The sequence below is a fragment of the Podarcis melisellensis genome, assembly GCF_964234715.1.
Source record: "Podarcis melisellensis genome assembly, chromosome: 8".
Lineage (NCBI taxonomy): Eukaryota > Metazoa > Chordata > Lepidosauria > Squamata > Lacertidae > Podarcis > Podarcis melisellensis.
Genome location: NC_138540.1, coordinates 54852473 through 54879805, shown reverse-complemented (window position 1 = coordinate 54879805; position 27333 = coordinate 54852473). Strand labels below are relative to the sequence as shown.

Below are 27333 nucleotides of genomic sequence, written 5' to 3'. Positions count from 1 at the left end.
TTGGAGCAGCTACTTTTAAAGTCACCTTGCCTTAAATAGCATCCAAGATAAGGAACGTAAGAGCCTGAGGAACCAGGCCAATGGCCCATCTAGTTCAGCATCCTGTTCTCACAGTGGACAAGCAGAGATCCGTGGGAAACCTGCAAGCAGGACCTGAGCACAACAGCAATTCTCCCTTCCTGTGTTTTCCTGCAACTGGTATTCAGAAGCATTTCTGCCCCCAACGGTGGAGGTAGAAAAAAGCCTTATCCCCCAGAAATTTGCCCAATGCTCTATATTAAAGCCATCCAAGTTGGTGGCCATCGCTGCCTCCTGTAGGAGCAAGTTTCACAGTTTCAAATGCATATATTAGTCAAAATAGAATGCAGAAATTCTTTAAGGAAAACTTCTGTATATTAAGAGAAATATATTAAGAGTTCTAGCATCATGAAAAAGACGGGAAGTCTTTTCTCTATCCACTTCCTCCATGCCATGCATAATTTTATAAAGTCCCAAAATGCTGCAAACCTTTCCTCATATGGAAATGGATTCTGCCATTTTGAACATACCAGCGTACTTATGGTACCCTAATCTGAGTTGTGAATGTTTTAACAGAGTCTGAACTGCAGCCTTCCAAAATGTGTGCCCTCCACGTGCTGTTGGACTCCCATCAGCACAGACGATTGGCCATGTTGACTGGGAGGTGGAGCCCAACAACATCTGGAGAATCTTCCATAAGGAAAGGATGTTCTTCTACAGGGTAGCCAATGTGGGCACCACCTATCATTACAGTACTGTGTCAAACTTTCTGGCGCTGTCTGCCCCCCCCCATCTCTCTCTTTCTCTCTCTTACACACACACACACACACACACACACCGAAACTGTGACCATGGTGCTAAGAGAGCATTCATGCATCCAAAGATGTCCATTACATCCCAGCTTAGCTCTGATTGCTTTAGTTTACTAGACCATTTTGAAACAGGTTATCCACTAACAATGCAAAAGAACTAGCATAAAAACTCCCTGATTTAGACAATACAAGAACTACAAACAAAGCCCCAACCATATTGAAATCAGCAGGAGAGTGCCACAAGAAAATCAGAACCAAACAGGCCCATAAGTACATTCTGTGAGAGGAAAAGATCAGCCCAAACTTGGCTTAGCAGCCAGCTGATCTGGTCTAAATAAAGCATCGTGCAAAAGACCAGGCCAGGTGTAGAGTCTCAACCCCACCTGAGTCAGGGTAGCTGTCTTGCAAAATCAAGAAGTAAACTATCCTTGGTACCTGCACAAAGAATACATGGGGGAGAGCTGGCCAAAAAAACAAAAACAAGAACTCGTAACATCCTCCCTCTTCTCCTCTAAAATGTGCAAAAATGGAAACACTCGATGCAACGTTAAAAGGTTTCCAACAAGCCTTTTAAGTAAATATCTTTCCCAGCCTCCATCTGTATTAGAACAGCTTTTAGATGCTTTATCTTTTATGTGTTTGCTGCCCTGGGCTCCTGTGGGAGGAAGGGCAAGATATAAATCTAACACATACATATAGACATACATATATAAATAACACTGCACATTTCTCCATCCCTCTTTCTTATCAATCCCTGCTTTGGGGGGGAGGGAATGGAAGGATGCAAAAATGCCCACAACAACTGCATGCATTTCCATTTACTACCCTTGCATTTCTAGTGAAACAGGGGAATGAAGAGATGCAGACTTGCAGAACTTACATGTTCCAGTTTCTGGGCTATGTGTCCTGTAGTCTCCCTGGTTGCCAGGTTTCGCATGTCCCGACCTTAAGGATGGGATGCCTTATTTGGAACTGGCTTCCTCTTTCTAAAAACTTTCTCCTTGGCACACCTTATTCTCAGATCTTTAAGGAGGCAGATATAATACGTCCCTGCAAATAACAGGTGCTAGCTTTACACGCTCTTTTTAAGTGCGGTTTATACCAGGGGAGCTAAAGAAACTCTCTCTGCGTCCCATTGTACATTATTTGGCTGGCTACTCTTCAAAATCTCCACTGGTCATTTTAACGGAGGGCTCCTATTTTTCAAATTGCAAAGCTCGCAATAAAATTCCTAAATATAGCAATCCCACTTAAGAAATCTGATTGCTTCTTTTATTTTTTTCCTATTGTGATCTTACACATTTTATATCCTGTAACATTTTTTATTTTATTTGTGCCTGGTGGGCCATAAATAAATCATGTTCGCCACTGAATATCCCTTGGTTACAGGTTCTGGCTTGGCCTGCCTTTAATCATCTCATGCCTCACTTAAATATTTTATAAAAACCTAAAAACAGAAGAGAGATTTTATTGGCACATTTTAACTACAAAGCTTTCGGTGGCAGATTTGCTAGAGTTTCCTTTGCAGGCAGATCTTGCCCCTGCAATCATATATATTGAGGTGGAAGCGTTCATCAATGTAGTTATTACCAGGGGGTTAGAGGAAGTATAGTCAATCCTGTCATGAGACCGTTTCCAAGCCAACAGTCATAATCAGTTTTACCAAGGCTGTTATTTTCTCCTCTGTGTTACTGGTCAGTTGACTCAAAACAAATCATTCTGAAGGGTTACAAGTAACAGCAAGGCATACTGGACACCTGAATTTCCTTTGTCGCTGCTGCTTTGACATGTAACTGAATGTTGCATTTCACTTTACGCCGTTTCAATACGATTGTTTAATTCTTGGTTTGGAATGTGCATGGTTTCACCCAGGAACCTTCGACAGAATTATAAACACTTTTAATGAAATAAATACTACTACTCCTGTTTCCGAGGGAACAGCTGGTTCTGTGGTGCTTTTATTGTTATAATCTGTGTTTTTAATGGATCTTCTTAGATTATGTTAATTCTATTAGTGCTTTAGTACATTTTAATGGTTGTCTTTTCTATGTTTTTAGCTTGTTCTGATTTATCTGTCAAAACAAAAAAAATTCCTTCCAGTAGCACCTTAAAGACCAACTAAGTCAATTCTTGGTATGAGCTTTCGTGTGCATGAACACTTCTTCAGATACACACAGTTGGTCTTTAAGGTGCTACTGGAAGGATTTTTTTTTTGTTTTGACTATGGCAGACCAACACGGCTACCTATCTGTAACTGATTTATCTGTGCAAGCTGCCTTGAGTCCTGGACAGGGGAAAGGGCAAGATATAAAAAAGTATAATAATACCATACATACCATACATAATACCATACATACATGGGTTGAAATGAATGTGTAAAGGCATAACTGGGGAGGAGGCATCTGCAGGACCCCCTCCCTCCACCCCCTGCACCTCCAAGAAGCGGCTTGCTCCATTCCCAACCATCCCATTTTGAGCAGAAAGGCCTGTAAGCATGTTCAGCTGAATGCGGTTTCAAGACTCCTCACCACTGGGAACCTTGGGCTAGTAGCAAACTGACAGGCAGCGCAAATCCCACAAGCAAGGTTTTATATACTGGGGGTTGTTTTCCCCCACAAGAAACTTAGCCGCCAGGTTCTCCACCAGCTGCAGCCTCTGAACCAAATGCAGGGGAGCCCCACACAGAGAACACTGCAGTAATTCAAACACCCTTCAGACCTGCCAGGGCTATATGAGATGGCTGAGGGGTGGAATAGACATACACACTCCCCACCCTCAATCTAAGCCCTCACAGATTCTATTAAGCTTATGGAGATATATGTTACACCTGAGAAGAGGGGGATGTCCTGGCTGGAGATGATGGGAGCTGCTTTCAAACACACCTGGAGGATCCCAGGTTGACAAAGGCCAATCTCATTCCTCCTCCAGGCCTCGCTAAATTGGCTCGTGGCATCTCCATTTCTAACAAGAGGGCTTTTATAACCCCCCACAGCACGGAAGAGTCGTAACATCCACCTTATTGAAAATGAGTTTTAAAATTAAGAAACATCGCTGTGGCGCAACACACTTTAGGACTTGGGTTCTTTTCGGTTTCGCTCCTGCTAATGTCAGGCACCATTGACATTCAAGTGTAATTAAAGAGAACATCCATAAATTTGCCAACGGAATGCATTAGAATTAATGCTTTTAAAATGAATCCCAAAAGGAGGCAATAATCGCCTGACATTTATATAACATTACCCATTCTGCCAGACATTCAATTAATTCTTCTTTGGGTAGTCTCTGCAATAGTATCATAATTAATGTATTTGTATTTGAACCTACACAACCGCTAATACTAAAGAATTTTGCAAGAATTTTTCAGATCCTTTTCTTCCTTGTGGTATTACATCATGGCTGCAATCCAGTTGGGGGCTGTAGAAGGGCCTTCACCATAGGCTGTGCCTTGACAGTGGCCCAGGCATCAGGAATTTGGCACACAGCAACCCAGGAAGAGGGTGTTCTTGGTCTCATCTGAACCCAGGCTTGTGGTTTGTCTTAATCCAGACAAACCCCGAGCTGTAAACTGAAGGACAAACCTTGTTTGCAGCTCACAGCTTGAGGCAAACCCCAAGCCCAGATTTGGACAACACGCTAAGCCATATCCCAGACATGGGATTTACTGTGTTAGTTTTCCTGGTTACCATGCTAGTGCTTCTGCTCCTTTTTCTAGCACCCCTTTCACACAACAGCCCTTGTCGTGTTATGGAACTGTGGCTTTTTCACTGATATGCTGACACGACACACTAAATTTCATTCACACCAGTGGGTGTGGTGTGGCATGACAACGACCAACATAGACAACATTGCTCCTCCACCCCAACCTTTCCACAAATGCGCCCATGGAAACATAAGGGAAGAAGTGTGTGCTAGTATAACTGCCCCAATTTTTGTGACTTTACTCCCACAATTTTCTGGGCTGATGTGGTTGGCAAACTGGTTTTTTTCATGAAATCAAATAACCTGGAAACGAGTGCAGAACTTCCACTCCATTCCACCAGATGTCCAGATGTGACTTTTACGTCCTGTGGAAGCTCAAATGTAATGAAAAAATTAAGTGTTAGGGAAATGTCAGGGCAATGGGATAAAATGCAGCCACGGTCTCACACAGAATGTTGGGACAAGCTTTGGAAAACAAATGTGAAAAGACAACATACCATTCAGCAATTTCCGGATGAAGAACTGCGTTGTTAACCACAAATCTAAAAACGAGAGAGAGAGAGAGATAACAAAAATTAGCTTGAAACTCTAGACACTGGGTGGGTGTCCAACTCTGGCATCCAATGAAATGTGAGCATGCTTAAAGGGGGCTGTTATATGAAGGAGAGCCTAAGTCAGTGCAAACAGGAACAGAGCAGAAGGAGCAAACAGTCTTTAGTTCATTGTGGATTTCTGAGGTAATATTTATTGAGACTTTTCATGGGCTCCATAGGAGCTACTGGAGGGCATATTGGTGCCCAAGGCACCCCATTGGCGGCCTCTGAGATAAAGGGGGAAAGGAAGTTAGAGCGAAAGCAGGCGGCCGTGATTTCAGGTAAAATGAAGATGTATTCATATATTTTCATACAGCAGAGCAAGAGGGAGAGAGAAAGAGAAATAAAGGTGATGAATAAGCACCCACATGAGAGATAGTGGCCACTTTGCCAGGAGATGTAGCAACCCAGGACTTTCTGTGGTGGCATTCAAAATTCAAGGCTCTCCCTCCACCAACATGGACTGGAGAAACACACAGTATTACAGTTACTAAGATACCATTGCATGCTTGAATTCAAGCTCTGCAAAGTTCTGAACAGATATTTTACATTCTTAGGAGCCAGCATCCAATTTCTGGATGCAAGTGGGATTTTTCCAGCCTCGCTGCTCAACACCTCTGCTGCAAGGTGTTCTGTTTTAGCCTGTGTTCCATCTCAACACCTCACCACATGAGAAAATGAAGCCAGCAAGCCACACAATTCAGGCCCTCTACAGAACTCAGTCAGGCACCAGGAGGAAAAAAGCAGCTCGGCTAATGAGATTTGCCTGCTTTGAACACGAATGAAACACTTTCCTTTCCAGTAGGTAGGTTTAGGGACTATTATTCCTGCTATGCTTCAGCACAAAAGAAATGTGGGGGGGAAAGAGGATGCAAAAGCTAGTTAAGCATAAAGGCAACCTAGTACAAAACCCATTGATGAACAAAATGGTACATTTAGTCTATGAAGTTCAGTGAACAAAAGCCTGGATTCCATTTTGAGTTGGAGCGTCCCACCATGATCTTAATGAGAGACGAAGGAAACCAGGAGATATAGGCAGGTGAGCTGCGCACAGAATAGCAGGGTGTAATTCTGGCAACAAGATCAATACCAGAGAATTGAACATTTAAGAGATCATTGTGAGAGCATCCCAACTGAAAGCTGGGAAAAAGGAAAACAGTGGTGACCTCACAGCTATCTGGCTCTCCTGTTCAAGGGAACAGCTTGGCATTGTTCAGGTGACAGCGCAGGATGGATAAAAATTCTCACAGTACACCAAAGGGGGAAAGACCTGCTATCTCTGGCTCTTCTCCTGTGACCAGGGATCACTGTTCTGAATTTGCGAAACCCACAAGACAGAAGAAACCTCCTTACTTATGACACACTAGCCAGATTCAGATAGCCACCTTCTCCCCCATAAGAACATATGAAGACCCTGCTGGATCAGGTCAGTCGGCCGCCTAGTCCAAAATCCTGTTCTCACAGTGGCCAACAAGAAATCTGCAAGCAGGATTCAAGCACAAGAGAAGAAGAAGAGTTTGGATTTGATATCCTGCCTTTCACTCCCTTTAAGGAGTCTCAAAGCGGCTAACATTCTCCTTTTCCCTTCCTCCCCCACAACAAACACTCTGTGAGGCGAGTGAGGCTGAGAGACTTCAGAGAAGTGTGACTAGCCCAAGGTCACCCAGCAGCTGCATGTGCACTCTCTCCTCCTGCCGTTTCCAGGAACTGGCATTCAGAAGCGTTGTGTGCGAGTGAGGAAGCACGTGTGGATGTGAGTGAGAGAGAGAATGTGCATGCATACAGGGGCCTGTGTCTCTCTTCCTTCCCTCTGCCTTTGTGTGCCTGGCCTGAGCCTCGCTGTGTGCATGCACACACGGCAACTTACCCTCACGCAGAAAAGAATGAAAGGTCAAAGACCACCAGCAATCCAGAAGCTGTTCAACCAGAGGCTGAAAAAGGGAACCGCAGGATAGCAAGCAGCACAAGAAGAGACAGATTTCGACAGAAGACAGAGAGCGAGAGCCTGGAAAGCAGAGAATGAAGTTCAGCTCTTGAGAGAAGTTCTGAGACATGGCAAGGGTGGAAGAGGGCAAGGCTTCGCAGGGTAGATAAAAAATAAAACTGGGATGGCCATGTCAGTTGTAGTAAAAAAGGAGCTGCTGAGACCAATGTTGAAATAAAACTTTTGCAAAAGCCAAAATAGGTCTTTTGCAGCACTAGGAAGGGGCACTGTCTACTTCTTCCCTCAACCCAGTTAAGAAGGAACAAGGAACAGAGAAGAACACTTCCTCTTCTTTTTAGTGGGACTGGGCACTGCAGCCACAAGAACCAAATTGCCCAAAGCCTAGGCTCCTTGCAAAAAGTCAAATAAATAATCCAAGACAAATCCCTTACCTGAGAGGGAGCCCAAGAAGGAAAAACACAAAAGCTGCCTTCGCTAACTTGCTGCCCTCCAGATGTTTTGGACTACAACTCCCATCAGCCCCAGCTTCACCTGGCTGTGGTGCCTTGGGCTGATGGGAGTTGCAGTACAAAATTTCCACAGGTTGCAGAAGGATGAATTGAAGCCCACCGAACAAAACGCTGAATAGTATTTTTAACAAGAGGATGAATTTGGGAGTAGAAGAATGGAAAGTGATGTTATTCACCCTAACACCACATGAGAATAGTTACACCAATTTGTATTTTGGGCTCTCTTCAGCAAGCAAGGATGGCATCCTTATCTGTGATTCCTGCATTGCAGGGGGTCAGACTAGATGCCCCCTTGGGTGCCTTCTGACTCTACAATTCTATGATTCTATTATTCATTGCCCTTCACATTTCACAAAAAAGCCTTGGGAAATGCTTTAAATAAAAGAGGAATAAGGGGGATAGAAAAAACTCTTTGCTTCTTTTAAAAAAATGCAGATCAGTGCATCTATTTCCTTTTCTTTCTTTCTTTACATAAAAAAATGACAGTTCAGGAGCACAGCGCTTTTGCACAGCGGACAAAGCAACAAGTTTTCTCTCAGCAGCAAAAGTTGAGAGCGGATTCTAAGCTTCCTCCCTTGTAGCTTCATTAGTTGCAAAGTACTCAGTGTCAACTCTCTCCAAGGCAGTCAAAGGAATTATATGCCTTAAATGACAAAGCTGACAGTCTGTTGAGAGGCCAATGCCAAGACTGGGAGAGATAAAGTGGGGCGGCGAGAGGAGAGGAGAGAAGCACTCTAACAAGCGATTAAGGGCATCAATTCTGTCATGCATAAAGCAGCAGGGCGCTCAGTACTACACCAGTGGGTATCCCGCTCCTGACATAAGTGATCTACAGCTGTCAAACAGCAGTGAGAAGATCAGTTTTTTCTGCCCTGCAAACCCATGGAGAGGAAGGCAGTGGACAGCTGGAAGTCTCTTTCCAATAAGCTACAGATCAAAGGGCGAAGTCACACTCTTCCAAGAGGCGATTGGGCAGGAGGGAAGAATGGCAGGTAGCACATGGAAATGGAAGCTACCACTATCATCTCCAGAAAGACCTACAGAATATGGAATTCTGGGTGTGTCAAAATAGTGCATCAAAGCTGTCGAAACTCCAAGAAGTTCCTCCCATATGCACACTTCATGCCCAGAATTGCGAAAGTTACACACTTAGAAGCTTTTTGACAACAAGCTTTTGAAAAGTTCAGATGTTTGTCCCAGCTTTAGTTTTAAAATTAACAAGTTTCTGCCCTGCTGTCCATTATGGTGTTGTTTTGTATGCACTGCCTCCACAGTCCGAGGCCGTAAATGCTTCTGAACACCAGTTGCTGGGAACCACAGGAGGGGAGAGCAATCTCATGCTCAGGCCTTGTTTGGGGGTTTCCCCACAGACATCTGGTTGGCCACTATGAGAACAGGATGCTGGACTAGATAGGCTATTGGCCTGATGCAGAAGGCTCTTCTTATGTTCTTATGCATGATGTGAGCATAATACTTGATAATGTTGCCGTGCAGGGGGGCCTAAACTTGTTGAGGCCAAAGTCCGCATTACTGCCTAGGAGGAGTCTGGGTGGGGGTCATAAAAAAACCAGGAGTTGGAGAGCAGATTCAGCCATAGGCCGAAGCCTAATTAGTCTATTGCAGTGCTTCACATAACTGGCTAACTACTATCCTGGGACATATTGTCAGGTCAAACATGTATTTCTTGTGGTCAGGTGCCTATGCAACAACTTAAAATGATATACAACAAATTACTTTTCAAATGCAAGTACAATGTATATAAAACACAAATAAAAAAATATGTATATAAAACACAATATTCAACTACTTTTACACAGAGTAGACTCTTTAGACTTGTTCATTTCAGTGGGCTACTCTACTCTGAGTAAATGTTGGTTGAATACCCCCCACAGTATATAAAGCCAGAATAAAATACATCATTGTTCATATAATCAAGCCGCCATGACAGGCTTACAGTCTATACATCAGGCCATCTTCTAATGGACACCTGATCATTTCCCCCACTGGTTATACGGTGTTCAAATCATTCGCTGGTTAACAATTTGTTTGACACACAAACCCACAAGGTAACTTACTGGCTGATTCCTTCAAATGAAGCTTCCCTGGTAACACTTCCGCTGTCAGTGTTAACTCCTCTCTGGAGAAGAAAGGCAAAAATATTTGAACTATGACTATCAACAAAAGAACAGCTGCTTCAGTCTTAAAATTACAAAAGAGGCATCCTATGCTGCAAGGCAGCCTTCCCAAACAAGAGACCCTTCAGATGTTCTGACTACAACTCCCATCCCCCCGGCCCATCCCCTTTTGGCACCGAAAATGGCATGCATGTCAGAGTGAGCACATGTGCTGATCACGTGCAAGTGGGAAGTTGCCTGTAGCTCAAACCACTGGAAGGGTTGTAGGTAGGCTATGGTAAGTTATTCTGGTCACACAGGGCATGTGCTGAAGGGTACCTAAGCCTATGTCTTGATTAGTGACTAGGAACCAAGTACAGGCCATATTGATTTCCCAGATGTAAGAGTGGTTGGAAACCAAAGATGTGGGAATAGGCCATGTAAATTAAGCAACCTTGTATCTTGGTCACTCTTCCAGAACACCCAGGAGACAGTGGTTTTCATATGTTCAAAAAGCACATTGTACAAAGGGCTTTCCATTCCTGGATTGCATACAATTCTCAGCCACCATCACCACCCTTTGAAGGTTGTGAGACTTCCCTCATTAAGTTCCATGGAATTTGAACCTGGCTCCCAGTCAAACCAGGTTAACTTGGGAAACTCCCCTTCCTCCAGTCTTACCCAACAGCCTGAGCTTCTTCTAAAATCAAGCCTGACAGTGAGCAATAACTACCACTGAAGAATGTTCCCAAACCTGTTAACACACAGGCCAGAAATGGCCATCAGGAGCCATTTCCATCTGGCTACAGGTGAGGTTGGCTGGTACCCGACCTTGGCTGTTCTCCTCTTCCCTCCCCCATTTTCTTTATGGACTGTGTCTTTTAAGAGTGCCTCAATAATAATAAAATTAACACACTTTTATTTGAAAACAGCAACAACACTCCTTCTATTACAGAAGACTAGATTATTGCATTTAGTAGGATCCCCAGATGTTAGTGGACAACAATTCTTGCAGAGTCTGATGGGAGTTTGGGAGCCCAACAGTAGGTGAGGACCCCAAGTTGAGAAAGGCTGCTGTAGTCTGCAAGTAAGTTTCTCCAAAGTCAATACTTTCTAAGAACACACGATGTCACTTACCAGAGTAAGAAGAACTGAAGGGTTCTTTGAAGCCAGAACACTGGAAATCTGCAAAGTAAGAAGAATCATTGTGGTCAGTTGATCGCCCACCAGCATTGGCCACTAAGGAAGCTTCACAATGGTACCAACTTGCAAGAGCTCTACTGTCCATGCCCAACCATCTACTGTGCCCTATTCACACTCACACTACTTCTGCAGACCATTCCCACATTCTATCTAGTCACCTGCTGTCATGATTATACTCTTTCAGCAACCGATCCCATCAAATCCCTGAGATGTCCATTTTAACTTTCTAAGAAGATGGAATGTTCATAAACATTTCTTAGCATCTCAACAGATAGGTCAATGGATAGGAAGGCACTGCATATTTCTTTTGTGGTTTATATCCTGCCCTTTTTTATACCACAGGCATACGCAAGGTGGTGTATAGGATAAAAAGAAAAAAAAATGCACTTATATACAATTGTAAAAACAAACAGTCAGCAAAAGAAACAGCACACCATGAACAGCAGATAGATACACATACACATGTCCAACCAACGGCTGCAGTTAAGAAAAGGCCCAATGAAATTATTTGTGCGCTACTTTTCCAACAAAGCTGAGCTCAAAGCCACTCACAGCAAAGTTGTTATTAAAAAAGACAAATGACATTTCCCTCCACATAATTATACGTACACAAAACGCAGCAGCATCTCAGCAAAGCAAACACAAACCATTCAACGTTCACTAACCATTAACGCAGTGTAACACAAACTCCTAATTCAACAAAAAAAGGGGCTGGGGAATCCATTATGCACATTAAGCATCTAAAGCCTTTCTAACTAGACTGGCAGGTCTTCCGAGCCCATTTTTAAAAGTCAATAAATCTGGAGGATCTCAGCAAGGCAAGCCTGAAGATGAGAGACAGGGCCATAGCTCTGCAAGAGAGTGTCTGCCTTGCTAGCGGAAGGCCCCGGGTTCAAATCCCGGCAGCATCTCCAGGTAGTGTTGGGACAGACTCCCTGCCTGAAATCTTGGTGAGCAGCTGCCAGTCAGTGTAGCCAATGCTGACCTAGATTGACCAATGGTCAGACTCACTATAAAGCAGCTTCCTAGATTCCTATGTAGAGGCTGTATCAGAGATGGAAAGCTATTCCAGTATCTGTGGAATGGAAACATATTTAAAGGACTTCACGGCAGCAGATCATCCAGAAAGTATTTCTGCAGCTCTGGCAACAGCCACTGGATTTCCAAAGCATAAAGGAAAGCCGCATCTCTTTAATTCCACCCGCCCCCAGCCTGGTCCCACACAACAATTTAAGCACGGAATCAGGGTAAGCACAGCGTTTGCTGATGACACTCTGACAAATTGTCAATATAGCTGATACTAAGCAACAACGCACAAATTTCTGGCCGGGAATCACTTGTCATCCACTCTTGCAGATAAGAAGCCCTTAACTAGCACTTCTGTATTCGACACATGAAGCCTGATAACAAGAAACCACGATTCCAATCCAGATATGTCAAGTAGCAAACCTCCTCAGTAGCTGCAGCAGAGGGAATGAATAGATTAGCACAATGCTATTTCAGAGGGATACTCATCTCAAGAATCAAACTGTGTTTCAAATGCCAGCCCCCCAAATATGGTTTTTTTAAAAAAATAGAATGGGACACACCAGGGTTAGGGCCCTAAATCTCATTCTGTCCCCCACAACGATCACAGACAAAACGTAGGTAGGAAGAACCCAGAACATATGAAGGGGGCATAAGGAGAACACAGCAATTGCCTGGCTAGATGGAAAAGGGCAGATACAGTATATGATATTAATAAGCATCTTTATAGGGCTTTAGGAAAGTGCTCAAAGCATGTCACGTGCATGCAGGTTTTTTACAATCTTCCTTTTTCAGGCCAAAGAGGTTGCCCATGGCAAGTTCACAACAAGACGTAACACTTGAACTGAGGCTTACTGGTTCACAGACTCTCTGCCACAACAAGCTTGCACTATTGCCATCAAAAGCAGCTTCAAAGGAACACATAGGAAGCTGCCTAATACTGACCACTGGTCCATACACTGACTGGCAGCAGCTGCAGTCTCTCTCAACCCTACCTGGAGATGCCAGGGATGGAACATCTTGCAAGACAGATGTTCTACTACTGAGCTACGGCTCTGCCCCATGTGATCTCTTAGGGCCATAGCTCAAGGCAGAGCTCAGTGCTTTGCAAGCTGAAGGTTACAGGTTCAAGCCTTGGCATATCCACGTAGGGCTGGGGAAAAGAACCCTGCCAGAAACCAAGGAGAGCCAATTGCTAGTACGACATCTTTTGTTGTGAACCACTCTGAGATCTACAGATGAAGGGCGATATACAAATTTAATAAATAACAGGCTCTGTCAGCCTTGCCCCAGATATTCTGGGCTGGCATTTAGAGCAAATGGGAGTTGTAGCAAATATGTCTGGAGGTTGGCAAAGGTTGGTGCAGACAGCACTGGGCTCGGATACTCCAAGAGGTCTGACTCTGTTTAAGGCAGCTTCAGGGGGGAAACGGCATGAAAAGTATCAATAGAACACTAGTGTCAAGACGCGTTTGTTGAGCCCATGTGAACACCACATCCAATGGGTACTAGTGCTCAACCCCCAAAAAGTAGGTGGTGGTGATAAGGGTACCCAGGAGGAGACACACTCTCAGAAACCAGAGCCCCATGGACTAGAGGAAGCTGCCTTACACTGAGTCAGGTTATTGGTCCACCCAACACACCATTATCTACACCAGGGTTCCCCAAACTTGGGTCTCCCAAGTTTGCTTTTGGACTATAACTCTTATCATCCCTAGCTAGCAGGACCACAAGGGACGCGGGTGGCGCTGTGGGTTAAACCACAGAGCCTAGGACTTGCTGATCAGAAGGTTGGCGGTTTGAATCGCCACGATGGGGTGAGCTCCTGTTGCTCGGTCCCTTCTCCTGCCAACCTAGCAGTTTGAAAACACGTCAAAGTGCAAGTAGATAAATAGGTACCACTCCAGCGGGAAGGTAAACGGCATTTCCATGCGCTGCTCTGGTTCACCAGGCTTAGTCATGCTGGCCACATGACCTGGAAGCTGTACACCGGCTCCCTTGGCTAGTAAAGCAAGAGAAGCGCTGCAACCCCAGAGTCGGTCACAACTGGACCTAATGGTCAGGGGTCCCTTTACCTAGCAGGACCACTGGTCAGGGATGATGGGAACTGTAGTTCAAAAACAGCTAGAGACCCAAGAAACCCTGATAGGCAGCATCTCTCCAGGGTTTCAGGCAGAGTCTCTTCCAGCCCAACCTGGAGATGCCATTTAGGACTGAACTTGGGGACACTCTGTATATAAAAAACAGATGATCTGCCACAGAGGTACACTGGCCCTTCCCAACCAGTCCTGTGCACCAAGAGAGTTTTGGGTATCTCTTTGCACAAACTGCAAACCTCTCACGCAGCAAAGCAAACAATTTCCATAAAAGAAAAGCAAGTAGGGAAATAGCAAAGCGGGTTTGTGGGTGAAAGGGGGAGAGATTTTTTTTTTTTAAAAAAAAATCTAACACACTTGCCTCAAGTAGTTAGTGGCATCCCAGACAGTGACCGCAACAAAGACCTCTTTCCAACTGCTTCTCTTCAAACTGGAAAGTCTAATACTTATCTACCCAATATTTTTGCCCCTCAAAAAAGCTTCACAAGATCTTGGCAAAGGCAAAACACTCACCTCATCTGTATACCGAACTTCATTGACAGCATACTTCTGCCTGAAGAATTCAGGAGGCTGGATCCTTCAGAATGCAAAGAGACAACTGGTTATTTTGCAAGTAAGAAAACAGCTTGATATATTATTATCAGCTTTATGTTACTATACCCACTTTTCTTTTTACAAGACATGTTCAATGCACAAAAGAAGAAAATGAAGGACAATGAATGCTCCAGATATGAAAACCCAAAGAGCAAACACACATCACCACCAGTTTTGGGTTACAATATATACTTTTTTTTTTTGCCTAGTCAAGAACAGCAATTTGGTATATTATCATATGGTACAGGCCTTCCTAGGACCCTAAACCCTATTTTTAAGAAACAGTATCTAAATAGGGGTAAGACACACAGGACATTTTTAAAGCGATCAGTAACACTAGGCATCCACATTTGAACAAATCTTAAGTTACCACATTTTTCTAAATTCCATGGTTAGGCATGGTATTTATTAGGACCAACCAAAATGTCCCAAAATGCAGAGCTAACTTAAAAAAAGTGTGTATTTAGTTTTCAGAAATAACACTATATAAACAAAATAAATAGTAAGGAAACAAAGAACAACTGTGTGGAGTCCATTATTACAGCTGGGATAAAATGAACAGGAGGTTCAGTAGACTTTTGCAGACATATAATAAGATTCTGCAAAACAAAGTTTTGGAAGCAGGAGTTACAATTTGGAAGAAAGGCAGCCTTGGCACATAGAGGTATGTGTCATTGGGGGTTGATGAAAAATTTTATTGTTCTTGATAAAGCATATTAACAGAAGCCATACAACATCAAAATGCTCTCATTTTGAAATCCCTCTTAAAACCCTCCAGTGATGGGTTAGATGCTCAGGCAAGGCAATGCCCCATGCCCTCCCATTCACCCCTAGAGAGACCCCATGCAGCCTTCCAATGTCTGACAATTTCAAGTCTGGCTGCAACCAGCAGTAGAGCAAGCAACTCTTTGTGAACAAGGGTGGGATTTAAGGGATGTGAGTCGCTTACAGCGGCTAGGAAAGCTAATACTGGTTCCAAGATCAGCAACTAGTTGGCTATTGGAAACAGGTCCATGAATATAAACTGCCAACAAAGTGCAAGTTTTTCGCATCCTTATCACATATGAAGAAAGGTGCCCTTGCCACCCCAGGGTGTCCAGCATAGTGGCGAGGCGTGTTTCAGAATATGTGACAACATAACAAGGGTCCAACGCCAAGTAAAAGTTTGTTCTGAGCAAACTTTTTAGTTTCAAGAGACCAGTAAAGGAAGAAGAAAAAGTCTGGCTTGGTATTGAAGCCATAAAGTCTCATTTTAGTCACAAGATGGAGTTGTTGTAGTTCAGTGGTAGAGCACACGGTATACAGAAAGGTGGGAGACTCAGGGAGAGCTACTGCCAGTCAGTGTTGACAGTAATGCAGTAGATGGGCCAAAGGTCTGACATATTCCTGAATTTCAAACATACACAAATGCCTTTGCCAAAGCCCTCCAGGTCAGCCTCTGCCTTGTGCTGTGTGGCAGAAGGGCGAGCATTGCAGACTGGAAAGACATCTGAAGAGGAATAGCTACCCAAAGCTGAGGAAGTGAGAAAAATTGCATCCAGGTGTCTTCATTCTGACACACACAACCTAATTGTAATAATACACCCAACTGCCTACCCCCATCCCGACATTATGAGTTATGTTGTTTTCTTTTTTTAAAAGGGCAAGCGTAAAAAGTTGAAGAGCAAATGGGTTCTTTTAAATGCCGATTATTATTTTTTAAAAGTCATTTAAATGTCATCTTGTCAACCAAATATGATAGGGGAGCAACCTGTTTTAAAAAGGCAGCTATAAAAGCTGCTTAACGTAAGCACCGTTACAAGAAACATTAAAAGAGAAAGCAGGTCATTATCCACACTTGTTTCCTTTATGGCACCAATAGCCTTTAATCAAATCCACCCTTCAGCATTGCACAGACACTTGCTCTTTGGGATGCACAGAGCAGATCAGCCAGGAGATTAGCCACTTCACTTGGGCAACAGGGAATCACTGAGAAGGCCAGCTGCTTAAATTCATAGGAGAAATTATCGCAGTCTCCAAATATGCCAAAGAGGTTCCCTGTTACTCCATATGGGAGACTGAGAAGATCCAAGAGGCTGCCCACTTCCCTACAGACCCTCTTGTGTGCTAAGATGGGCAGAGGAGGCCCTGTTGGTTTCTCCACTGCCCTCAGGGCATTCTCTGTGGCAGCCCCTGAGTTGTGGAGCTCCCCACAAGGCTGTGTTTTGCACCTTCAATGTGCAGCGCTGAATGCTGGAGACACATCTCTTTACTCTCGCCTTGGACCCGCGAGTTGTGTGTTTTTCAGGACCCACCTTCTTCCGGCGACTGCAATTTGTTTTAACTGTTTTTAATTCTGAATTTTAAATGGTTGTCATCAGCCCTGGAGCCTGCTGGGTGGCAGCAGTCATTATGGTGATGAAAGAACTAATGGGTGGAAATTGCAGGGTAGCAGTATAAACAGCAGTAGAAACCTCCTAAGAATAACAGCAGTTTTGACAGTGGAGCAGGTAGATTGCACTGGGAGGTGGTGGGCTCTCCTTTACCGGTGGCATTTAAGCAGAGGATGCTACAGTTACACCTGCATTGCAGAGTCTGCACAGGGCACATGAGATTGGCATAGATGACCTCCATAGTCTAAGGTTACCAATTTTTTTCAATGAATCCAGGGACACTTTTCAACTTCCTACTAAACCGATGGATTTTGTCAGGGGACTGATTTGTAAATTTGGGGACTGTCCCCAGGAAACAGGGACGTCTGGTAACCTTACCATAGTCCCTTCCAGCTCCATGATTCTAAAAGGAAAGGAGAAAAGGCAGCAGAGCAATACAAGGGGGACTAAGCACATCTCTGTGTTTAAGGCCCAGCATCCAGGAAATCCATATCCTGCAACAAGTGAAGTCTGCACAGACACATTATGCAAACAGGACAGTTTGCACACGCGCTATTTTTGTACAATTTATCCTGCAGAGTTTTTAAGGTTTGCATAATTTATTCTAGTTTTGCTAGCCTTGCAGCTGGGCAAGAAGCCATGAAGAGCAGAGCATTCTTGCTTCAGACAACCTCTCTGGCTCCTGAAATTCCAGCTTGCATTTCCATGTATATTTTTCAAGTGCATCTCCGGAGGTAGAGGGCCAGAAACTTGCTTTTTTTAAAAAAGGGAAGTCAAGTTCTCAAGGAAACTGATTTTAACCCACTTTCACAATCTGCAATCCTGTGCAGTTGTAGCATATTTATATCTAGTTGCTGACTACTGCTGTTTCCCCTCCCAAAAAAATCAATAAGTAAATTTAAATCCAACAAGTGTTGTACAGCAGCACAGGAAAAAGGAGGATTGTCGCCATTTTGCTCAGAACACTGAACATTTTAGAGAAGGCTTGTTTTGCAAGAGTGACCAACAGCCCAATGAAGGCCCTCCATGTAAAAACTGATCTGAATATAGGAGTGTAGCAAAAAGAGGTGCAGATAAGATTTTCATTACAGCAAACCAAAGAGTCCACTAATGCACTGCTCAGAAAAGAGAGAGACTAAATTAACGCCCCGTCACGCAGGCTGAAAACAGAAGCCTTTCAAGCAGTCTGACCACCTGCATGTTTTTAATGAATATGTAATAAGGCCAAATTACAGCCGTCACTTATAATCTTGAATCCCTTTGGCTGGGGAAAAATATACGTTGTCATACACCTAGCACATCTTAAATGCAATGAGCAGAGATAGCTTTTGAAGCCAGCGACTGTCCTAAAAGTAGCATTAAAATGTCATAGAGTGGGACTAAAGACATTCAGCGGCTACAGACAATTAAAACTGGTGATGCATCCTTTGTCCCTTTCACTTACTATGCAAAAGCCCTGCAATACAACTGTTTCAAGAACTGGTGGGCGGGGGCGGCCGGGCAACCATAGCATTTGTTAAAACAGAATTTAATGCTGATGGAAAAGAATTGGTGGGATGTGCAAGAGAAAGTTTTTGCAATAACCCCCCCCCCCCAAGTATAAAGATTCCTGTTCAGAATTGTCGATGCTGAACAGACAAAGTTCCGCGAAGGTTGTCAGTTTTTAATAAAAAGGGCAACATTATGTTGTTTAGGGGTGCACACTGGAGCAGGGATGAGGAACTTTTCTGGTCTGGAAGCCCAGATCTTTATGTCCCACCTCACCGCATGGGCCAACTGTTACAGGTGATCAGGGGAAATCCACCTGCCAATCATTTGGCATCAGGTGATTGATAAGCTGTCAAAGTTGACCTCACAGGGGTGTGGGGAGCAACCTGCTTCTCCAGCACATTCCCCACAGGAAATGTGCTGGCAAGCCAGGACCCAGGAGGACTGAACTCTTGAGACTTCAGGGATGTGAATAGGATTTAACGCCTACTCATCAGCTGATGAGCAAGGGTTAAATTGTGCTACTCTGGCTGTATGCCAGTGGAATGCGGCCAAAGAAAAATGGATCGCTCATCAGCTGACCTCACTCAGCGGTATTGGCTGATTGACAAGGTGGGTGATGTTTTGGGGAAATGGCCTTGCAGGCAAAAATGGACCCCTTGGCAGTTCTCCACTCCTGCACTAGCATCTATTTCTAGGCATTTGGCCAATGGTACAACAATCTATTATTGCCAATGACCAATATTCAAAAAGAAACTTTGTATAACTATATAAATAAAACAACATCAGACAAAATAGAGAACCATCACAGCAACATTATACAGTACTAATAACTACATCATACTGCACAAAACAACATGCACAGAAAACAAAACAAGTTTGCTAAAATTAGTCCCTGGAGAGTTTTACAGGTGGCGACACAATGTTTTGTGCATTCTGATCTGAAAAGAGTAGGAAAGAATAAAATGCATCTGATCATCCTGAGGCTTTCTGTAAAACTGGTTCAATAAAAATCTGAGGTATAATACAATAATATAATAAAAAAGAACAATACATAAGGAGGAGAGTTATTGATTCTACTTCTCCAGATTCACAGCGATATACAGTGGTATCTTGGGTTACAGACGCTTCAGGTTCCGCTAACCCAGAAATAGTACCTCGGGTTAAGAACTTTGCTTCAGGATGAGAACAGAAATCACATGGCAGCGGCACGGCAGCTGCGGGAGGCCGCATTAGCTAAAGTGGTACCTCAGGTTAAGAACAGTTTCAGGTTAAGAATGGACCTCCAGAACGAATTAAGTTCTTAACCCAAGATGCATCTATATAAGTTGACCATAGTGGATCTCCAGAACTGCTGATGAGAGAACATTTGAGCACCCCAAAGTAAAGGCTCTGTGATGTCTTTGAACAGAGAGCATGTAAAGATAGCTTGCTGGTTTACAGGGTTGAGGCGCTCTGTCGATTAGCATGTTATTCGAGGCGAAACTTGATATCAGTGTTTAACATCCACATCAGATTCCTTAAGTATTGCTCTGGCCAATTCCTATCCAATAGGGATAAGGTAACCCATGGAGCAAATCATATACAGTGGTACCTCGGGTTACATACGCTTCAGGTTACATACGCTTCAGGTTACATACGCTTCAAGTTACAGACTCCACTAACCCAGAAATAGTACCTCGGGTTAAGAACTTTGCTTCAGGATGAGAACAGAAATCATGCTCCGGCAGCGCAGCAGCAGCAGGAGGCCCCATTAGCTAAAGTGGTGCTTCAGGTTAAGAACAGTTTCAGGTTAAGAACGGACCTCCAGAACGAATTAAGTACTTAATCCGAGGTACCACTGTATCAACAATGGGGAATCTCATCCTCCCCACCCCACCCCATTCAGGCCAAATCATGCCTACCCAAACATCATCTAAGAAATGGGCTGCAGGAAGCTTTGCGGGTATCACTGACCAGATGATCAGTGGCACTTGCAATGCTGCTTTGCAAGCACCGATCAGCTGATCACTGCAACTTGCAAAACTCTGGATGCCAGGCCAGCCGATGGTTAGAGCTTGAAAACAGCAGCACTTTTGCCCACATGGATGGATTTCAAACTATACAAGCATTACGATGTCAGGTGATTAACAGGGCTTGATCCTGCACCTGTGACCTGTGCCATCTAAACATTCTGCCTCTCCCCCCCCCCCCCCCCCCGCTATAGAGCTACTTTTCTCATATGCAAACTGAATCCATTTTGGCTTGCAAATGCACTTATCAAACTTGGCCCTTGGGGTGTGGGGAGAAAGGGGGAGCTGGCTTGCCCGCCCACCCAAGTTCCCCACTCCTGCTGTAAGTCTGCTGCTGCAAATGCGTTGTGGCACCACATGAGCACATCTCCCGCACCACTGCTCCCCTCCATATATCTAACTGGTGTGAACATACACACATTGCACCTTCCAGAAACAACACTAGGAAGTCATTTGTTTGCACCAAAGGAAACTGGCAGAAGCATCTGACAAGCGTTGGTTCCTTGGACACGAATTATTAAGCACGGGTACATATGGGAGGTGGGTGTATAACTTTTGCAGGCTCGTTTGGAAAATGGTAAATGACAGAGCAAGTCCAGCCTGCGGCTCCCCCACCTCTCACAGAGGCTGCTTTGGAAGCTTTGTAAATGCAGGGCATTGGAAACCCGGATGTCCATCTATGTCCGGAAAGAGCTATGGATCTCGATTATGGTGGGAATTTGCTTACATTGTATTCTGGGCTACAAGGTACATGTTTTGCAACAGGGCTGGGTCACTGGTGGTCCTCCAGATGTTGTCCTAAGCCCATCATTGTTAAAAATAATAACACCTAGCACGGGGATCGAATTTTTAACATCTCAAGGCAAAATGGATTAGATCTGTGTATGAGAAAAATACTTCTTTATAGCAAAAAAAAAAAAAAAAAGCGACCTGTTTAAGCCTGCATGGGCATGGGTCACAGGGGGGATAATCTGAGTGGCATCTTCCTCTCTTATACAGGAAATAGTGTATCTTGGTGCTTCCGGCCTGCACGGAGTGGTGGCTCAAGTTTTGGATGATGTCCTGGGAGATCAGAGTGCAATTCCCCTCAGCCACCAGAGTCCCTAGTCACTGTGTCTCAGCCTACTGGAACTGACAGGCCTTTTGGGAGGAGAAGGTGAAGTACTCCCTTGAACTCCTTAGAAGAAAGGTGGAATATTAATGCAGTAAATTTAAAAAGTAGACTCTTTTTTTAAAAAAACAACAAAACCCTGTATTAAGCGTATTAAAAATAATTTTCAAAACATGAAAAAAATCTGCCACCCTATTAAGAAATTGGGGGGCCTCTTTCCAGTCAACGTTTTGATTGATGAGAGTGAACAACTATGCACCACAGCCTCATAGCTCTCATCTAATTTCCTTTAGATATATTTCCTCACACAGCAAGCATCTTTCTTGCACACACAACACACACACACGGGGTGGGGAGCAATCCACAGACACTAGGAACAGCTCATCAACATCTTAATTTTTCATGAGTGGAAATGTACAAGGAAGAAGCTTGAACGCAAAGGTAAGGGAAGGTTATGGTAATTCGCCGCGCCAAGCTGGAAGCCATCAACGAGGCATGAAAAATTGGAGCAAGACGAAAGGGACGTTTAAAAGCTGTCAAGATGCTCGCCAACACACTCGCTCCTCGTTACACTAACATCAGATGCACAGATGGCAAAGTGTTAACTAAACAAGAGGGTGTCAAACCCATCCAGCACGTGCAACGCGGGAGACTTTAGGAGGCACTAACAGATGTTTCTGACAGTGCCAAATATTTAAAAACAACCTCTGTCATGTAGAGCAATGCAACTTTTATATAAAAAAATTCCCAGAGTGGGGGGGGGGAGAAAAGATCTGCAGAAGAATGACGCCCCCACTAAATTGTGTTGTTCCACGAGTCATTTCTCACGTTGAAGATGCACCTCCATTTGCAGAAATCGGCAGCCAACGGCTCTTCGGCGGAAAGCTCTAAGCGGTGGCTGTTGGCTGCAATAGCCCAATAAAAAGCTTATTTGGGTCGCCCCATCTAGTCACGGTCAAAAATGGATCGCTTAGGCTGCTGCACAAAGATGGGAGGCTGCTGGGGTTCCACCAGAATGAAATGTGTTGCTTCAGAGAGAGAGAGCTTAGTGCCTTTATATGTGAGTGCAGATGGCACACCTGTGCCCCACACAGTTCTCTAAAAAAGGAATACAAGGCTTAGTGGCACAGCCGAAACCTGATTACGAGTATAATGTGCCGCATCGCAGAATGTCACGAAAGCATGAGCCAAGAACAGCGAAAGGAGGGAGTCTTGGCAGCTGACTGTTCTCCCCTGCCATCCCAACCAAATATCCTTCAGCCAGCATCTCTCCTCTCCAACGGTGGTGCTTAAAACAACTAAACATATTTAAAAGTCATTGTGGGAAAGGGGGGTTGGAGAGACAGAGAGCACGGTTCCTCATTCTGCCATTCTTACTGAGGCACCTTCATTTTTCTTGTTTCCTCACTGTTCTTCTCAGTATCTTTCTCACAGACACATAGAACTGGAAGGAACTTCCCCCAGGGCCAACTACTATGACCCCCTGGAAGCTAAGGAGCAAGAAAGGATATGCTTTGGTAAAAGAGAGAATCAATCCCTTGGGCAGTCCAAACTCAATACTGAGTTCCAACAACCAGGATGAGAGCTTGCTTCGGATCTGGGCCCCTCTCAGTTGACTGATGAGAAAGAAGTATCACATTGTTCAGGGTGGGTGGGGGAGATGAACTCATCAGTGCTTCAAAGATTAGGAGTGCATCTGACATGGGTATGCTTGGCAGTGGCTGTTGGTATGCAAGCTGTAACAGTATGAATGCTTTACGTTATGAGTGGTTGACAGTAATGTCTGTGGTACACTAAATGGTTGTAGTTGGTTGTGTGAAAGGAGTGGTGTGTGAGATTGAGAGAGTGATAGTATTGACTGAAATTTTACATTATACAGTGGAACCTTGGTTCTCGAACGTAATCCGTTCCACAAGTCCATTTGACTCCCCAAATGTTTGAAAACCAAGGCGTGGCTTCCTATTGGCACAGGTGCCCCAGAAACAATAGCCGACAACCGCATTGGATGTTCAGCTTCCAAAAAAACATTCAAAAACCGGAACACTTACTTCCAGGTTTTCAGCATTCGGGAGCCGATTTGTTTGTCAACTAAGCCGTTCAAGAACCAAGGTTCCACGGAACTGCCTTGCAGGGCTCTATGATTTTATTTATTTCAATATTATGTTTACAGACATGGGTCTCGCCTATGTATTTTGCTATGTGACTCATTTGACATAGTCTCATAACATTTATTGTCCTGCAAACTGCTTCACGGCATTTCAGATATTAAGAGGGCTACAAATGGACGTAACAACATCATCAAGAGTGAGATTGGTGCTGAGCTGTTGCCACATCTCCTGTTCACTTATTCAATGCTCGACCCAAGAGTAAATGTGGGCCAAAAATTTACAGTATTTCAGAAGCACTTTTTTTTAGTGGGCGGGGGGGGGGGGGAGAGACCGCTGAGAGCTGGCCTGGGAGGCCTCCCTCTCTATTCTCTTTTCCTTCCCTTTCATGGCAGGTGTAAGGTTGGATGCCAATATTCATTCACACCAGGACATTCCAGGCCAATGATATCCCCCTGTAAAGCAATTACATTGTTTTGCCATATGTGGCACACAGACCAGCTGCTGTACAGTACGTTTTGCTTCAGAAAATCACGTTAATCAATACACCAACTCATTCTGTCAGTTATAATTAAGGCAAGGTAAATGGCAGGTGCAACATTAATCAACAAAACGGAAGCCTACAAGCACCAGATGTAGGGATCTGGCTTAAACCTTAACATCAGGGATTCACATTTATAATCCACCTAATTTCCAAGAGATTGGTGTTAGTGACAGCAAACTCAAGTAATAGAAGACAAGAGCTGCAATCCAGCAACCCATTCCGGTTGCCTTATTCATTTCCGCTAGTGACACACTATTGTCCAGAAGCAACAGTAAACTATGTCAACAGGCCTGAACTTATGCTTCCTCCCTCCAACACAGCTGCAAAAGGAGCTTGGAAGTTTCTCTTCCTATATTTCAGGCATGTCCAACTTCCAAGAGACTGCGATCTACTCCCACTATATAAAAAACAACAACTGACAGTGATCTACCCATTGTATTGACCAAAGTTGTTGAGCTTTCCTTGTAGCTGAATCATAGGAGAAACCCAAGTTTTAAACTCATGCACAAAACACTGGTGTTCTGGGCACCACAGCGTAAGGCTATTGATAAGCTGGAAGGTGTGCAGAGGAGGGCCACCAAGATGATCAAAGGTCTAGAAACCAAGCCTTATGAAGAATGGAGTTGAGTATGTTCAGCCTGGAAAAGACTGAAATATATTAATACACCTTAAAATGTATGGGGGGCTATCAAATGGTGTTATTCTAAAGCAGCAATGCGGCAGCAAGCAAAGGCTATAGCAGCCAAGACTGCTGCTTGTGGCTGGAAAGCCAAACAGGAAGTTTGTGACTGTTGCCATGGGAACAAAGGGGCAGTCCATTCTGTACTGAGCACCGGATGTTAGCTCAGTGGGTTTGTCATATGACCTGTACAGGATGTACATGTTTGGAGGTGGAGTTTATTCTAACTGCTGATGAGTGCAGACATGTTTTCTCTGTACTGAAGAAAAAGACAGGAATAAAAGATGTAAATAGATTTCTGTCTGCTTCTTTCCCCTCCCTGGGGACACCAAAGGGGAGAGAGGAGCAGTTGGTGTGTTTTCCTCACAGCCTGAGGAAAATCGCCGGAACGGACCTCGCGTATGTTTTATCCTGCCGGGAGTCGCCGGAGGGAGGTCTAAAGAATTCAGCCGGTGCCTGAACAGATAGGCACATACCTCAAGACGGGCTAGAATTCCAACAGTGGTAGCAGAGGATGGTTGCTGTTTTCATCGACCTCTGCATCAAGAAGTGGCCTCCATGGAAGCCTGAGGTGAGAAGGCTGATTCTCTGCAGCCAGAAGCTGACCAGAAGAATCTGAAAGCCAAGCAACGGAGCCCAGGTATGAGTTTTTCGGGCCTAAAGGAGTGAATGCAGATTGATTTATTCTCTGCTTCGAGGGAGCAAGGTTTGATAAAAACAGCTTCAGTCAAAGGGGGCTATCAAATGGAAGATGAAGCAAACTTGTTTCCAGCTGCTCCAGAGGGGTGGACCCAAATCAGTGGATTCAAAAGTCAAGAAAGGTGATTCCAACTTAACGTTAAGAAGGACTTTCTGACAGTAAGAGCCATTTGACAGTGGAACGAAGTCCCTCGGGAGGTTGTGGACTCTCCTTCCTGGGAGGCTTTTAAATAGAGGTTGGGTGGCCATCTGTCAGAGATGCTTTAGCTGTGATTCCTGCATTGCAGGAGGTTGGACCAGATGACCCATGAGGTCCCTTCCAACTCTACAATTCTATCATTCTATTATTCTGATGTTAAGTCCCCAAAGAAATCACCGTGTAGAGAAGGTACCCGTATGCGTACATAGGCCAGGTCACCCCACAGAATTTACTGGGAAAGCTTGCTGGATATTTCAGTATCAGACCAATTTCTGAATCAAGGTGGCAGGATGCATTAACTGAAACACCTTTACAGGGTGAGGTTTGTGTTTCACTTCAATTCCTACATTGCACTTTCCTCTCTCAGCACAACTCACATTATATGCCCCTTTCCCAGGTATTATTATTTCAATAATTATTTTATATTGCATTAGCCTCCCAGAAGCCCACTGGCACAGAGACAAAATTATCTTCATGGGGGAAATGTATTGCAGCTGGCGAGGAGAAGATAATTACAATATTCATAATCAAATTTGTAATCTAACACTGTGTCCATCTGTAAGCAAGTTCTATTTTAATACAGATCACTGCTTTTTGAGAGCAACTGAGTGCAGCAACAGAAAGAGAAGATTAACACCCCTGCTGTCTGTGAAGCAACATTTGAACAGCCAGACCGATCTGCATAAAAGTCTACAGCAAGATGGGAGTTTTTATGGCGTCTGATTTGTTAAGGAATTGAACATAAAAGCATCCGTAAGTGGGTGTTAAAACAACTTGAAGGAAGGCTTTGAAATCTTAAAAACACACTGTATCAAAATAAACAAGGAGTCAAAATTCATGAGGAATTCTTGTTATGGAGCTCTTTCACCGAGACAAGACTTCCTGTGGCAAGGTACAGTGGCCATGGCTCAACTCAGGTATTAGGTCACAAACCATGGCTTATGCTAGCCACTGGCCTGGTTCGTACTACACAGTAAGCCAAACCATGGCTTACCTGAACTGCACAGACATCCTGACTCCTGGAAAGAAACTGAGAGCCACCACAGACCTCTTTGCTCCTGTGCCACGCTAAGCTAAGCCAAGGTTTGTCTTAGCCTATCGTCCAAATGTAGGCATGTTTGAGGAGCGAGTTTAATCACAAGCCCAGGTTGGGACAGAACACTAAGCCAAATCTTAGCTTGGCACTGTGTGGGAGCAAAAAGGACCAAGAAGGATCAATGAAGCCTTGGGCTCCTATCTGGGGGCCCACGTGTTCATGTCAACAAGAACATTATGCCAAAGGGAGCCCACTTAATCCAGCATTATGTTCTTGCAGCGACCAACCAGATGCCTGTGGGAAATCTGCAAGCAGGACCCGAGCACAAGAGCACAATCCTCTCCTGTTGTTTCCAGCAAGCAGTATTCTACAGTATTGATGCCTCCATTGGTGGGGGTACAGCATAGCCATCAATAACCCTCTCTTCCATGAATCTGTCCAATCCTCTCTTAAAGCCATCCAAGTTGGTGGCCATCAAT

General features: G+C 44.2%; 1 protein-coding gene across 1 annotated transcript in view; it reads right to left on the bottom strand.

Moving 5' to 3' along the window:
- Positions 1-27333, bottom strand: part of PEPD (peptidase D) — a 120519-nt gene that overhangs the window by 76396 nt on the left and 16790 nt on the right. Inside the window, exons 4-7 of the mRNA XM_081922786.1 lie at positions 14529-14592; positions 10828-10875; positions 9652-9713; positions 5027-5071 (exon numbers count right to left, since the gene is read on the bottom strand). Coding sequence (XP_081778912.1) covers positions 5027-5071; positions 9652-9713; positions 10828-10875; positions 14529-14592 — 219 coding nt within the window. The remainder of the gene's footprint in view (positions 1-5026; positions 5072-9651; positions 9714-10827; positions 10876-14528; positions 14593-27333) is intronic.